Raw genomic sequence first — 15,083 nt, forward strand, 5'->3', positions numbered from 1 at the left:
TTTATTCTCTTTACTTTAATTGGTAGTTATAAATACTATTCTAAATACTGCGTTATTTTTTGTTATTAACGCGTACTCCCCAGCTTGAGAAATTAGAAAATTTTAAATAAATATAGAATTTATTATATTGCAGAATTTTTTTTCATTATTTCTATTTACAAAATAAAAAAGATGCTGTTAATGTCATCATTTACGTAAGTTTGTCTTGAATTAATCGTATGTCAATTTTATCAGTTTATTCAAATCAGCAAACCAGTATTAATTGATCATATTATTTTGTATTACTCTATTTAAATTGATTAATACTTCATTCCAATCATCATTAAGAATTTTTTGAAAATAAACAATTTGTAGTTTTAAACTGTTGTAATTCTTATTACATCTTCGGAGATATGACAAGTAACATTCAACTTTCTTGAAACAATCCATCTGTTTTCTAATATTTGCGCTTTTTATTCCTAAAATATTTCCAACTTCACTGTTATTCTTATTTTTAGTTAATTTTAAAAACTTTAACATATAAAACCATTTTCTGTAATCCTTATTCTTAGTTCCATTAAAAGCTTCCTTGATTTGTATATCCTCATTTTCTAAATTATAGATTAACATTGATGTTAATTAAAAATAAGAATTCTTAGGTTTTTTAAAAAAAATAACATAATAATACCCAAAATATTAATAAATTTATCGTTGTTTGAACTATTATCGATAACAATTCTCTCAAACTCGCTTATCATCTCTTTCTTATATCTTTGAGAATTCATTTTCGCTTTAAAAAAATAAAATAAAGGTATTATTAAAATATATAATTTTAAATAAAAAGTCCAAAATAAACTTACTTTTATTGATTGTCTATCCTTTTACTTTGCACTCTCGATGACTTTCCTGATCTTCATTTACGCATCTAAGTCCTTCATGATTTTCATTTACGAGCCAAAGTCCTTTCTGAGTTTTGTTTACGCGCCCAATTCCTATCAGATTTTCATTTACGTGATCAGGTTTTTCATGATTTTCATTTACGGTCACAAATTCTTCCTGATTTTCGATTACGAGCCCAAGTCCTTTCTGAGTTTTGTTTACGCGCCCAAGTCCTTGTTTTTCGTTTACGCGTCTAAGTACCTCCTGATTTACGACGACGTGCCCAATTCCTTCCTGAGCTTCATTTTCTCGCCCAGGTACTTCCTGATTTTCGACATGCCCAATTCCTTCCTGAACTTCCTGAATTTCATGATTTTTTTTGAGATTTCTAAAATATTTTATTTGATTAAGAATTGTGATATTTAATTTACGATTATTTGCCTTCTTTTTTTTTATTTCATTTGGAGTAACTCTCCCACTGATTTTGCTTAATAATTCTTGTTTAAGCAAATTTCGCAGGTTTTTTTGTTCTTTCATCTTTAATAAAATTAAAATTTAGTTATTTTCTGCTTTTAAATCATAAATCTGCTGCACATAAACATATGCAAGGTTTCCGAAGTTTGCAAAATTTCCTTATTTTAAACACATGCAAGGTTTCCAAGTTTCCCATATTTTAAACACATGCAAGGTTTCCAAAGTTTCCAAAGTTTCCATATTTTAAATATATGCAAGGTTTCCAAAATTTCCAAAATTTCTAAAGTTTCCATAATTTCCAAAGTTTCCAATGTCTCCTTATTTTTAAACATATGCAAAGTTTCCAAAATTTTCAAAATTTTAATCGATGATTTTCAATCTCATGTAGAAAAATTTCTTATTTAAAAAGGTTTTCCCTTCAATTTTAAAAGATAAAAAAATAAATTTCGTAATAAAATCGAATCAAATGAAATCTGTTATTTTATTCTTTTTTTTTATTACATTTATTTGTAATTTTGTTTTCGTAAATTCTTTTAACGTTAACTTATGGAGTTATTTTAATGTTAAGAATGACAATTCCAAAGAAAGAATGATGGTAGATCATGGTCAAGGTTGTATTCAATATTACATAACTTAATAATATATGTTTTAACATAAATTATTTACTATTGATTCGCTATTATTATAGGAATGTTAGTTCAATATGAAAATAAAAATGACTGTTTTAAAGAAGCCACTGTAGAAATTAGAAATAAATGCACGCAATTGGAAAATAGATTGGATAAAGAAAAAATAAAATGCAAGTATATTTGATAGATTTTTTAAATCAAATGCGAGCATTATAATTTACATTTATCGTTGTATAGTCACAATTCGGTTGACTTTGTGCCAACTTGAAATTGCAAAATTTAAAATACCAAGAGATTGTAAATATATGAATGATTATTCTAGCGAATGTGTTGTCGCACTTGGAAAAGTATCACAATTTTGGACAACTTATGATGGATTTTATTGTGAAGTTGGTAAAGTATTATAAACAGTATACATTTGATCGTATCTAAGTTTAAAAAGAACATTTAAAAAACTTATAATAACGATTATATTATTAGTGCAAATGTGTTTTAGTATAAGATATTCGATTGAAATAGGTATAATTTTAATTGCAATTTTTCATAACATTTATTTATGGATTTTTTTTTAACTAATTAATTTGTCAGACCTATTATCACAATTTAGTAAAAACATTACACATACTTATAGTAATATTATAAGTGATTTAAGTGTTTTGATAACTTCCTTACGAGATGAAGAAAAAGAACGTTTACCTCGAATAACTAATTCATTGAATGAATTGGTTAACGATGTTGAAACTATAAAAACAAAATCAGCATTAATTTCAAGTGAAATGGAAATGTTTCAGGAGACAATTAAAAAGTTTCAAAATAAAATTAAGGAAACATCGATACATGTAACAACTCTTAACGAGGTATTTATTATTTTATAAAAAATGGATAAGAATAACAGATAACAAATTAATAAAGCATTTATCTATTTATAGAATCTCAATAATGTTGTACCACATGTTGATAAAATATTTGAAGAATTGAATAACAATAAGAATAAATATATAAATTCTATTAATAAAAATTTAGTCAGTATTTTATTTATTTATTAATTATTATTTATTTTTTTGTTAATTTTTTTGTCCATTTAAAGGCTATAATGGAAGATTTGTCGATTTCAAACAAAAATACGTTAAATATCGTCATAGAGGTAAAAATTATAATAAATTTAGGTTTTCTTAAATATGTTAATAATATTTTAAATATTAAATTGTTAGAAATTATTTGGAATTGAAGAAATAGCGAGTAATACTTTATTAGAGCATCAAAAACTACAGAACAGTGTCGGAGAAACAAAGAAAGAAATCGACGAGCTGCTTATTTTTTCTAAAAATGAGATTAAGGAATTTTCTTCTTATTCGCAAAATGAAATTAGAAAATTTACAAAATCTATAGATACAATTACCAGTACATTTATCGCTCTTTTCAAATTAGTGCGCCCATCCTGATCGTGTAACTATGTGAAAATCTAATTAGATTTCCCGATTTTCGCGATTTTTAAACGAACCCTTCTAATAATTTTTTTTGCCATCTCTGATTTCTAATACTTTCTTAGTGATTTCACAAAGCTTCTACAGTAAAATACGCGTCTACTAAGTTTCAAGTATATTACTTACCAAATATTTACTGATTTTCAAACTATAAAGTTATTTGTTTCTTGAAGATTTTCTTCTAAATATTTTTTTATTGGTTATTATGGCTAAAACTTTAGCTGAGGATCTCAAATGGCGCATTATACTTCTACATAATGATGGATATTCAAAAAGACAAATAGCTAATCTACTTTATATTGGAGAAACGTTAGTTAAGAAAGTTATTCATATATATGCAAAGTGGGGTTGTGTAGTAAATCCGTGGAAACTTACACCAGGAAGAAAAAAAGTTTTTAGTAGAAGTGATATGAATGTAAGTATAATTTGAAATTGTAAATTAGACCAAATACTTGTTTGATAGTCAAACTTATATTATAATTTGTGAATATTAGGTGTTGCGTGATATTGTTCATGAACATGTTGATTATTATCTTGATGAATATATTAAAGAAATGCAGGCACGAACTGGAAAACGTGTTTCTGTTTCAACTCTATGGAGATCATTGGCTTATTGTGGTATTACACGTAAAAAGGTATAGTATTATATGTAAAAAGATAAATTTTAGTTTTTTTTTAAAAAAAATTAGCAAGATAATAATAATTATTCAATTCATTATTATATAGTTACATAAAGCTGCTTCAGAAAGAAATGAATTGCTAAGAGGTGCATTTATTGCATCTATAGGTCGCTATAGAATCGATCAATTGGTATTTATGGATGAATCATCGAAAGATGAACGTACTTCAACACGTTTTTATGGCTATTCTGAAATCAATTCAAAAGCAATAAAAAAGGTGGTTTTCATTCGAGGCAAAAGGTATACTTTTTTACCTGCATTAACAAAAAAAGGTATAATTGCTGTAGATATTATGGAAGGCAGTTGTACAAAGCAAAAGTTTAAGGAATTTGTCGTATCTCAAGTGGTATGTATACTATTAATTATATTATAATAACTAATTACAGTCAACTCTCTTTATAGTCACACATTTGGGACAGTCCATATTTGGTGATTATAAAGAGATGTGACTATATAAAAAATTTCTTATATTTGTATATCATAATTCCGGCCAAAAATTAACATAATTTTAGCCAGAATTATACTTAAAAATTTATTGTATCGTAACTTCGCCAATATTAATCGTAGAGAGATGATCTTACCGCCATTCGATTCGTCTTGATGAGACGGTTCTAATGGTATAAAATACGTCGAAATCCAATCACTAGATTAATTTCCGAAATTAAAAAATATTAATGGTTTTTGTATAATAACTCTGTCAATATTGATCCTAGAAAGACGATCTTACTACCATTCGATTCGTCTTGATGAGACGAATCTAATGGTATAAGATACATCGAAATCCAATCACTAGATCAATTTCCGAAATTAAAAAATATTAAATGGTTTTTAAGTAATAACTCCGTCAATATTGATCACAGAGAGATGAGCTTACCACCATTCGATTCGTCTCGATGAGGCGATTCCAACGAGCTATAAATCGTCTTTTTACAATCACTAGGTACCGAGAAATTTAGCAAAATGTTAAATGGCGCAGTAAACGTAAATCAAGAAATATTATAATGCCGATGTTTAACATTTTGTTGAATAACTCGTCAGCCAGTGATCGGAAAAGGATAAAACTACCACCATTCGATTCGTCTCAGTGAGACGATTCTAACAAGCTATGATACATCTTTGTACGATTATTAGATGCCAAGTTATTTAATATATTCTTTATTGTCTGGAACGTAGCGAAGGACTATTTATTGTACGGAACTAGATAAATTTGTAGTACCGGTTTAACCCATGTAATTTTTCCTTCCTTCCACCTACGTCATTACCACAATTTCCTTTTTGAAACATAATGCCCCTGCTTATTTCCCTTTATACTTTTTATTTTTAGTAACATTGTATGCAATGTCCTTGATTACTTGATAAAGCAAAATGTATCATGTTCATTATATAAAAAAAAAAGACCCCGTATTTGAAAAAATTTTGTCACGTCACGTTACTCCGTGTATCACATCTGATAAGATCAATAATCAAACAAATAAGTCACATGAAAAAAAAAAGTACTTTCCTATTTCCTTCGTCTTACCCTTCCCCTTACTTCTCTCACTTTTTCTGGTGTTTAGTTTCCTTGAGCGTGATATTTCAGGTTTTCATTTTTTTTTCTTTAATTTTTTTATCTTGATGACCGGTTTTTAACATTTTTTTCTTTTTTAGGCATTGTTTCTTAGCCCTTTGGATACATAGAAACTTGGTGAGAACATCTGCAAATGTATTTTTTCGAATTTATTTATTCTAACAAAGCATTGTTAACATTCAATTTTTCTCTTTTTTTAGATGGTTGATGTTTAAAACAAAATACTGAAAGTTACCAGCAGCGCCAAGGAAAAATGGTTTTTTATGAATAAATTTTGGTGTAAACTTGGCCCTTTCAGACTTTTTTTTTTATTTTTCTTTTAATGAAATGTTACTAATAGTTCTTTTCTTTTTTTCTTTTGTAGGTGATTCTTTGAGTCTCTTGGACATATATTTTGGTAAGTGAAGTATTCTTTTTACTTAAATCAATTCTTTTAGCAAAATGTTTGCTAATATTTCATCTTCACTTTTTTTAGAGTCATCTGGACGCGTTAGATTTAGGTAAGATATTTTTTTTACTTTGTTATTTGTTTTAACAAAATAATGAAACTTTTACTAGTAACATTTTGTTTTATTACTTTTTTTTAGACAGTTTCTTCAAATATCTATGGACATGAATTTCGGTAAGGTTGGAAATCCGGTTCTCCATAGATGCATTACGGTATGTGTTTAAATATTTTTTCTTTGTCTTTTTTTTTATTTTTAACAAAATGTAACGTCTGCTAATATTTTGTTTGTTTCTTTAGTTGCAGATTTTAGGCAGCTTTTGGGTGACGAAACGACTTATTGCTCCGGACTTACAACGGTTCCCGTTTCCCTAGTATAACTGTGATTATAAACAGTTCTTTTTAATATAAGATTTTTGAGGATAGGTGTGATAGTGACTATAGATAGATTGTGACTATATAGGATAGATTTTAATAATAAAGTGTTTTGAACATTCAACTGGTGTGACTATATAGTAGAATGTGACTATAACGGGAGTGACTATAGAGGGAGTTGACTGTATACTATTTACTAATCAAATTAATTTATAGTTGTCCCAAATGAACCCATTTCCATCTACAAATAGTGTTTTAGTCCTTGACAATGCTAAGATACATCACGATCAAGAACTCCTTGAATATTTAGATGCATTTGGAGTAAAAGTTGAATTTTTACCTCCTTATTCACCGGATTTAAATCCTATAGAAACTGCTTTTTCTACGATCAAACAATTTTTACGAAGAAATAGATATTTTGTAGATACTAATTATAATCCTATTTATCCTTTACTTGTAACTTGTTCTCAAATTACTCCTCAAATGGCAGAGGGTTATTTTAGAGGATCAGGATATTTTTAAATAAATAAAATTAAAATTTTATATTATAACCAAAATTCAAATTCAATTTATTAACAAAATTTGTAAATTTATACATTATATTGTAATAAAATAATACAATTATTTATATTTTTTAGCAGCATCTCTAATGGTTTCAATATCTCCAATAGTTGTTACCCCACAAGCTTCAAATTGCGTATCATTCAATTTGTATAAATGTTTGACTCTAACTCTTTGCTTCTCAAATCCTTCCAGAAACTTAACGTAATAATCACCTGTTTCTTCAGCTTCATCTAATTGTTGTAAAAATTTGATCATTGATGGTAAAGTTTGGTGAGTTACTAGAGTTGTTTGTAATGTTGATTGTAATGGGGATTGTTGTGATATTTGTTGTTGAAGAAGTTGAGGCGCAACTAATGCCTGAAATAAATTGGAAAAAAAGGACTAATTGAATTTTGTAAATCATTAGAAAGTTGGGGTAAAGTGGGTTGAGACCTGTTTTTGGTGTACGCAAATAAAGGATGGGTTGGTGGATCTTTAACTGATGCAAGTCCGTTAAGCTAAAATATTTAGATATTAATGTTAAATTAAAGTAATACTATTAAATAAATATATAGAAAACTGACCATTTCTGTTGCCCAAGTTGAAAACATCATATTACTTATTTCAACATGAGGTTCACGATCTTTTAGACAATGCCTATTATGCATGGAACACCAAGTTTCTCTTCGTAATTCTGTAATATTCTTTGCAATTCTTTGATTAAGCAAAGAAATATCTGAAATTTTAGGAACTTTATTTTTATTATAAATATTTGGAATAGAGTCCTCGTCATGATCTACATCATCATCTGAATTAGTTTCCTAATTAAAAATATAGAATTAATTTTTTTAAGAATAAAAAAATCAATAATAATTTAAAAATTACCTTTTTTTTCGCTTAACATCAACTTGTTTTTCTTTTTTATTCATAGTAATAGAAATAAGCATAACTTTTTTTGTGGCAACAAGTTTATTATATTCTGATTTGAAATTTTCGAAATCACGTTTATCTACTAATAAAGTACTGTATATCGCGGGCCACAGTACCCCCCTATGCACAGTACCCCTTTAAAAAAATTTATCGGAATTTTAAAGTACCCGGATACTTTACATAGAAATCTTCAATTTAAAATCTTAGAATTTGTAAAATACCCGGGGTATAAATCCCGGATACAACTTTATTTATTAAAACGGAGTATTATTTATTAGTTATTCATTATTGTAATACAAATATATTTATAGTAATATACTCCTTAATCGATTCTTTATTTCTAATTATATGCAAGTTTAATAATTAGCAATTTTATTTGATAAAATGGAATAAAATAATATAAAAAAATTTACCTTATATACTTTTTTTAATTCGCTTAGTCTATGACGCATTTCTCCATGATCATCAGAATCTTGGTAATCATAATTACCATCATCTTCCTCTTTCTCACTTTCACTTTTGTCATTATCTTCTTCCCGACCAACTTCAACAACAACTTTAATGTCCCATTTATTCTCGTAATTAGTTTCTTCAGGATATTCTTCTTCATAATTTTCATCGGTTGAGTTATCAAAATTTTCTAACACTTCGTTATCTCTATTCAATAAACTATCATGATCAAAAATACAATCATCTTCCGAACCATCAATATTTGTCGAAACTCCACAACTTTTAAAGGATCTTTGAATAAGATTTTCATCAACTTCATCCCATGACTCTTTAACCCATGTTGCGACTGTTGAATAAGAAGGTCTTTTAATCTTTCCCGCTGGAGTAAAAGTATGAATATTTGATATCATCCAATTATTATACCGATCTTTAACCTATAATTTCACTAATATTAGTAACTAATAAGAATAAAATTGAAGTAAAAAGATCGAATAATTACCTTAGATTTAAAACTCTTATTAATTGCAACGTCTAATGGTTGCAATTTGGATGTACAACCGCCAGGAATTACGGCAATGTTTGTATTTTTTTCCACAAATCGATTTTTGACAGAATTTACTATATGCCCACGAAAAGAATCTAATACTAACATAGAACGTGGATTTCCAAAACGGTTCCTTGAAGTCCAAACGTTCTCAACCCATCACAACATTTCCTGTTCGTTAACCCACTTTTTTTCATTAGCTCTTATGTAAATACCGTGTGGAAAATTTTCTTTCGGAATATTTTTCAGTTTAAAAATGCAAACTGCAGGAAGTTTCGTACCGTCAGCCATACATGCAAGTATAACTGTAAATGATGATCGTTCATGACCAGTTGTACGAATACTTACCGTTTTTACTCCTTTTTGGTTTATAGTTGTATTACTCGGCAAATCAAACCACATGGGCGTTTCATCCATATTGCCTATATATTTTAGTTCATATTTATTATGAATTCTTAGGTACATAATATAACTCAAAAAAATATTTTGCTTTTCAATTAAATCTGATGGCAGTTGCTGTGCTACTGTTATTCTACGACGCTCACTAAGGTCATATCTTCCTAGAAATCCTTCAAGCCACTTATTAGAAAATTTGAACCCAGCAATACCCGGATTATTTGCTAATAATTCTGGACTTTTGGATAAGGAAATGGCTTTATTGGTAATTAATTTTCGAGTAACGGCATTTCCATTGGCTCTTTTTTCACTTATCCATGCAAATAAATCATCTTCTAATTTCGGATATCTGGCAGGTTTACCCAGATGAAGTTTAGCCACATGAGGAGCAGTCGTTAACAAAGTTCCTTTTTTATTTTTCCAATCACGCAGTTGTTTGGGCTGAATATCAAATCTTTTGGCAGTTCCACGTATATTTCTATTATTATTTTCATAATAATGCACTATCATTAATTTTTCCCTTACATTCCATTGTCTTCGTTTCTTTTGTGGTAAACGATTGCGTGTTTTTTTATTTTTCTTGTTGCCAATAACTACCATTTTACTTTAGCAGAAAGAAAAAAAAACGCGTAAAATAAAGACACGTAAATCAAACAAAGACATTTTTATGTATGAATAGGGGTATTTAGATAAGTAATTTTGTGTAAAATATCTTGAAAAAGTATCAAGATATGAGAAATAGGATACATTTAGAAATTCTTAACGAGAGATTGCATCATAGTGATTATCCATAATACTCGGATATTATACATGGCAAGTACCCCGGGTATTTTAAAAATCCTGTACCCCTCCTATGTATAGTACCCACTCATGTAATATACCCCCGGGTACAGGTCCAAATGCCCAAAATTTGCAAGATACCCAGGGTACTGTGGCCCGCGATATACGGTACCAGCTCCTTGTGTCTTTTCTGACTTAAAAGAAACATTATAGTCATTAGCATCAATTTTTTCATCTTTGAGAAGAGCTGTGATATTATTTTGAATTGAAAGTAAAAACTCATCTAATTCAGAGATTATAACTGAATAGTTTTTAGCTGGAAGAGAAGTACCGTCTGCCTTTTTTATAGATAGTTTGTAATTAACTTCTATTTCCAATTCAGTACTATCTTCATTTTCAGTTTCTGAATTGCTACGTTTGGATTTATTGTAAAATGTTGACCCATCTGACGTAGTACTTTCTTGTGAAATTTCAGTAGTAGATTCAACATTAATTATTTCAATGTTTTCTTCTAATTGTATCACATTTTCTGATGTACGAACTCTTTGTGAAGAGTTATTAGATTTAGATTTTTTATTAGATAAACGTTGGTAAGAACTATTACATGTTGAACAGAATGAAAATTGAAAGCCTTTTGCTAAATCAAATCCATAAGCAAAGCTATCATTTTTATTTTTTATAAAATCTATTTGTTTAGGATTAGAAATAGGGTTAAAGACTCTTGTAAATGCGTTTTTAACGAGATCTGTTCGGTTTTTTCTGGATGGCTTAGCTGTTTTATTACAATCACATATTTCTATTTTCAAATTTACCCCACAATAGAGACACTTTTGACATCCAAAACAAGTCCCAATTTTATACATTTTCAACTATTTTTTTACGCGACAAAAAAATTCTAAACGCGAAATTAACTATAAATTTTTTATTCTTGTGTAATCTTGTAATCATTGGCTAATTATTTGTTGATTGTCACGTGAAATTGAAAATCTTTTGAAAATCGATTCTCACATAATGATACAACCCAAAAATCGCATAGTCGCACTAATTTGAAAAAGGCGATAAATGGAAAAAATCTAATCCAATGGAAATTTCACAGGAAGTCGGGTTTTATCTTTTGCATGAGAAAGAAAAGGCTTTGTGCTCTGATTTAAGATTAAAGCCAAGTAATTATTTGAATGCAAAGTATAATATTATAATTAGCGCTCTTGCATTTAAGAAAGTAGGAAAAGAATTCAAGAAAATCAATGCTCAAAAATGTGAAATTAATTTTGACGTAAATAAAGCAAGTGCTTTATGGGATTTTTTTAGACAATTAGAATGGTTTTAGCATCTATTATACAATTTATACAATTTTATCAAGTACTTTTAAATTCTGTCGTAATTTCTTAAAGTTCGTAATTACAAAAATTACGTTTCGCTGAATTTAGTATATTAGAAATAAATAAATAAACTGACGAATTTCAAAATATTTTTTTTTTTTAAAGAAAACGATATGACTTATTTTCACTATGTAAAATTATTTTTTTCAATTGATTTTATCTGCTTGATAAAATGCAACTAAATGTTGTTATTATAATTGTTGATTGTCGATCATTACGTTTCAAATATTTGGAATTTTGGATATAAATACAGCTTTTGATTACGCTAACTTTTTTTCTTCACCTTAAATGGTTCTTTCATATTTTCTCTTTTCCAAAATGCCAAAATTTGTTCATCGTAAACGCTCTACTAGAAATACTTCTAAATTTCAAAGGAAAAAAGCTCTTCGAAGTATTATAAGAAGTGATAAACATTATAGGTGAGTAAGAATGTCGCTGCCGTTTGGTTGCCGGTGGTAGTGTATTCTGTAGATGTTTTGGTGTTCGCCGATACACTATTTTGCAGGGGGAGGTTTTGTTCATACGAGCGAAATGTTAGGTAGCTCCTAACAGTAGACTGGTTATCCCGATGACTGAAGATGGCTTTTTGACGAATATTTCCATGAGGTGGATACTGTGGTTATGCTGAGTCTTGTAGCAAGTTGCTCACCTTCGAAACCTGTAGATAAGCCATTACTTTTCGCTCACTTAGGTTCGTCCTAACCTCCCGCTCCTTTTCTCCAAAACTACTTTTGTAGGTCACTTCTTTTCAATCATATTTTCCATGATGAAGCCACTCAACGTCAAGACTCTTTTTGTCAAGATGGTCGCTCTCGAGCGAACTTTATTAACCTATATTCTTTCCCTTTACCTAACCTTGGCCTTCGTATAGATTCCTCTATACATATCGGAAGTAGCCCTCCAGTTGGTTTTTCCGCTTACTGTGGTTGCCGAGTACTTGATGACAACACTTATCAATGGTGTGAAGAATGTGACAGGATTTACGGGAACAATTACGTTTCTGCGGTACGTGCTATTAATTGTTACACATGATGTAATATTGCAGTTAAAATTATAACGTTTAAATAATTAATTATGTGATAATTTGCGCTTACCATTTTTATCGACTATTAATTTCTAAAAAAAGAAAAGTTAAAAAAGTATATAAAGGCAAAGCTTTGATTTTATTTAAAAAAAAATGTCACTTTCAAAACGTAATTCAAAACGATACTTTTCAGATTCTAGAAAATCTTCTGCTAAAAATAATTGGTATTTCGATTATTATAATATTCATTTTATTATTTGCTATGTATTTTGCTTTAATATAATTAATGTTATATTTATTGTCAGGTTCGGTGATCATAGAAGGTTAAAAAATAAGATAATTAAACTTACAGAAAGATTGAAAAATTAAAAAAGTTAGTGTGTTAGACTTTACAACCTACTCAAGGGCCAGCGACGTTAAAGAAAGAACCTCTGAACTGCTTCTCAGTTTAAACTAGGCTTTAAGCATATCTGAGACATTGTTTATGTAAAAAATTTTTTTTTAATGTGAGCAAGTTACCAAATGAGTCGCCCAGCTTCGATATCGTTGGAAAAGAAGAGATGGGCAAATTGTTTGGGAGGGAAACGACTTACCATTGTCCTTGAGAACTAGGTGCCGCAGTTCACCAACCGGGGGGAATTGGTTTGGTAGGCCGAGTACGAAAAGCTGCGAGAAACTATGACTGACTTAAGTTTTTTCGTTTCCTAATCAAAAAAAAAATTTTTTTTATATTTATAGTTACGGAAAATTTTTGTAAGAATTACAAAAAATATGAAATAAAAAGGTTGAAAGAAAAATTAAAGACATTTGAAGGTAATAACGATAACTAATGAATTTTAAGCGAAAGAAAATTTGCGAAGATGAAGTTGTTAGAATCGATTACAGTAATGAAGATCGGTATAGATAACCGATTGATAATTCGCAATTACATGAAAAAAAAGGATTATGATCAAAATTTACACATTTATTCATTTATAGTTGTTTTTGTCGTGTACGATTTTATACTTCATGCTTTATAATAAAAAGTATTTTTATCAAACAATCTTTATTATTTTCTTTTAAATAAATATTTAAAATTTTTAATAAAATGTTTTAAACTTGTGCGCACAAAACTAACTATTTAAGGAGCATCCTTATCCTGGGCCACGGTCCAGATGCTTATCCTGGACCAGCAAATCTAATTGGATGAGATTGTTTTGTGTAACATTTGTCTTGGAAAAAAAAACAATTCGCGTTTTTTTTAAAAAAAAAGTTACGAAATGCCTTTTTTTAAAGCATTTAATACTACCATTTTAAAGTAATATGTTATTTAAAATTTGTATTTTGGTATGCATTTTATTAAACTTTATTAATAAATAAGTAAAATTGCATATATAACTTTATAAAAAAGGTCTTTACATTATTTTTTACTGTAATTTTATTATTAAAATTATTTTAACGTTAATATCAAAACAAAAATACAATTTAAAAGTTTTGTTATAAATGTGTAATTTACAACCTCTTTTGAACAACTTTGCTTAACCCCAAAACTTAAAAAAAAAACACTTGATTTCCAGAATAATATCAATATATCATAAAACTCTTCAAAAAGAAAATAAAAAACATTTAGTATTATTATAAAACTACAATAAATACAATTAAAATTAAAATATACAAACTGAAATGAAATATGAAATACTAAGTACTAACATACCACAAAAAAGAATAGAGAAAGAGTGAAAGATAGGAAGAGTAAGAGATAAAATAAATTATGCCGGAGTTATGTAATAAAAGGGCTGATTAGCCAATCAAAAGTTGACTGGTTCAGAATAAGCATCTGGACCGGTGGATCAGGTTAAGAATGGCTCTATTTAAGTGCTTATTTTAGCCAGTCTGGTCACGTGTCATTTGGGTCATTTCAAATTTTCTACAGTAACACCATCAAAAAAGCTTGGGCACGTGACCGTGAAAATTATTCATCACAACCGTCACACCCCAACGCGTTTCCACTTTTTATATTTATCTGAGGGACTTAGTTTTTTTCAAGTGGGCAAAAACTTATTTGTCACTCCTTTATTCGTCACTGTTTATTTTCACATGTTAGTGCATTATACCGTATTGCGGGCCAAAAGTCACGTGCCCAAGCTTTTTTTGATAGTGACGCTGGGGGAGTTGTCATTTCAACATAATGACCTTGTCATTTAAAATTACACCATAATTCTAGCCAAATTATTTATACAATTTTTGTAATTCTGACCAGGATTATAAATTTAGCCTGAATTATACAACATTAAATTCATTGACTTAAATGATTAACGACCCAAATGACCAGGTCACTTGAAGGTCATTTGGGAGGTCATTTTAAATGGCCAAATGACCTGGTCATTTGCCATCACTGCATTACAACTACAAATAATATATAGGAAGAATATCCGGACAACTTCGTTATAAAACTTGATATATTAGAAGGATACTTTTTCACGTCAATGGCGGGATGATAATTCTGGTTTATTAACTTTCAAATGAATTACAACATTATCCAACTC

General features: G+C 28.8%; 7 protein-coding genes across 7 annotated transcripts; 4 read left to right on the top strand and 3 right to left on the bottom strand.

The window, feature by feature from the left end:
• Positions 1-258: 258 nt before the first annotated feature.
• OCT59_019499 (uncharacterized protein) lies at positions 259-764 on the bottom strand (the record flags this gene model as incomplete). Its single annotated transcript, XM_025325156.2, has 2 exons — positions 259-590; positions 668-764. The coding sequence occupies 2 exons, from the start codon at positions 762-764 to the stop codon at positions 259-261; spliced, it is 429 nt and encodes a 142-aa protein (XP_025182659.2).
• An 88-nt stretch (positions 765-852) lies between these two features.
• OCT59_019500 (uncharacterized protein) lies at positions 853-1,395 on the bottom strand (the record flags this gene model as incomplete). Its single annotated transcript, XM_066143567.1, has 1 exon — positions 853-1,395. One exon carries the CDS (start codon positions 1,393-1,395, stop codon positions 853-855), a length of 543 nt encoding a protein of 180 aa, XP_066005303.1.
• Positions 1,396-2,266: 871 nt separating this feature from the next.
• Positions 2,267-4,498, top strand: OCT59_019501 (uncharacterized protein; the record flags this gene model as incomplete). Its single annotated transcript, XM_066143568.1, has 9 exons — positions 2,267-2,354; positions 2,442-2,480; positions 2,550-2,818; positions 2,891-2,983; positions 3,049-3,105; positions 3,173-3,362; positions 3,802-3,860; positions 3,940-4,080; positions 4,172-4,498. 9 exons carry the CDS (start codon positions 2,267-2,269, stop codon positions 4,496-4,498), a joined length of 1,263 nt encoding a protein of 420 aa, XP_066005304.1.
• A 1,457-nt stretch (positions 4,499-5,955) lies between these two features.
• Positions 5,956-6,512, top strand: OCT59_019502 (uncharacterized protein; the record flags this gene model as incomplete). The annotated part of the gene is made up of 5 exons (XM_066143569.1): positions 5,956-5,971; positions 6,057-6,089; positions 6,168-6,192; positions 6,280-6,352; positions 6,438-6,512. 5 exons carry the CDS (start codon positions 5,956-5,958, stop codon positions 6,510-6,512), a joined length of 222 nt encoding a protein of 73 aa, XP_066005305.1.
• A 3,714-nt stretch (positions 6,513-10,226) lies between these two features.
• OCT59_019503 (uncharacterized protein) lies at positions 10,227-11,018 on the bottom strand (the record flags this gene model as incomplete). Its single annotated transcript, XM_066143570.1, has 1 exon — positions 10,227-11,018. One exon carries the CDS (start codon positions 11,016-11,018, stop codon positions 10,227-10,229), a length of 792 nt encoding a protein of 263 aa, XP_066005306.1.
• Positions 11,019-11,236: 218 nt separating this feature from the next.
• Positions 11,237-11,482, top strand: OCT59_019504 (uncharacterized protein; the record flags this gene model as incomplete). Its single annotated transcript, XM_066143571.1, has 1 exon — positions 11,237-11,482. The coding sequence occupies one exon, from the start codon at positions 11,237-11,239 to the stop codon at positions 11,480-11,482; it is 246 nt and encodes an 81-aa protein (XP_066005307.1).
• A 370-nt stretch (positions 11,483-11,852) lies between these two features.
• Positions 11,853-12,566, top strand: OCT59_019505 (uncharacterized protein; the record flags this gene model as incomplete). Its single annotated transcript, XM_025325157.1, has 3 exons — positions 11,853-11,953; positions 12,113-12,225; positions 12,307-12,566. The coding sequence occupies 3 exons, from the start codon at positions 11,853-11,855 to the stop codon at positions 12,564-12,566; spliced, it is 474 nt and encodes a 157-aa protein (XP_025182662.1).
• Positions 12,567-15,083: the final 2,517 nt, after the last annotated feature.

The sequence above is a fragment of the Rhizophagus irregularis genome, chromosome 29, assembly GCF_026210795.1.
Source record: "Rhizophagus irregularis chromosome 29, complete sequence".
NCBI classification, from domain to species: Eukaryota; Fungi; Glomeromycota; class Glomeromycetes; order Glomerales; family Glomeraceae; genus Rhizophagus; species Rhizophagus irregularis.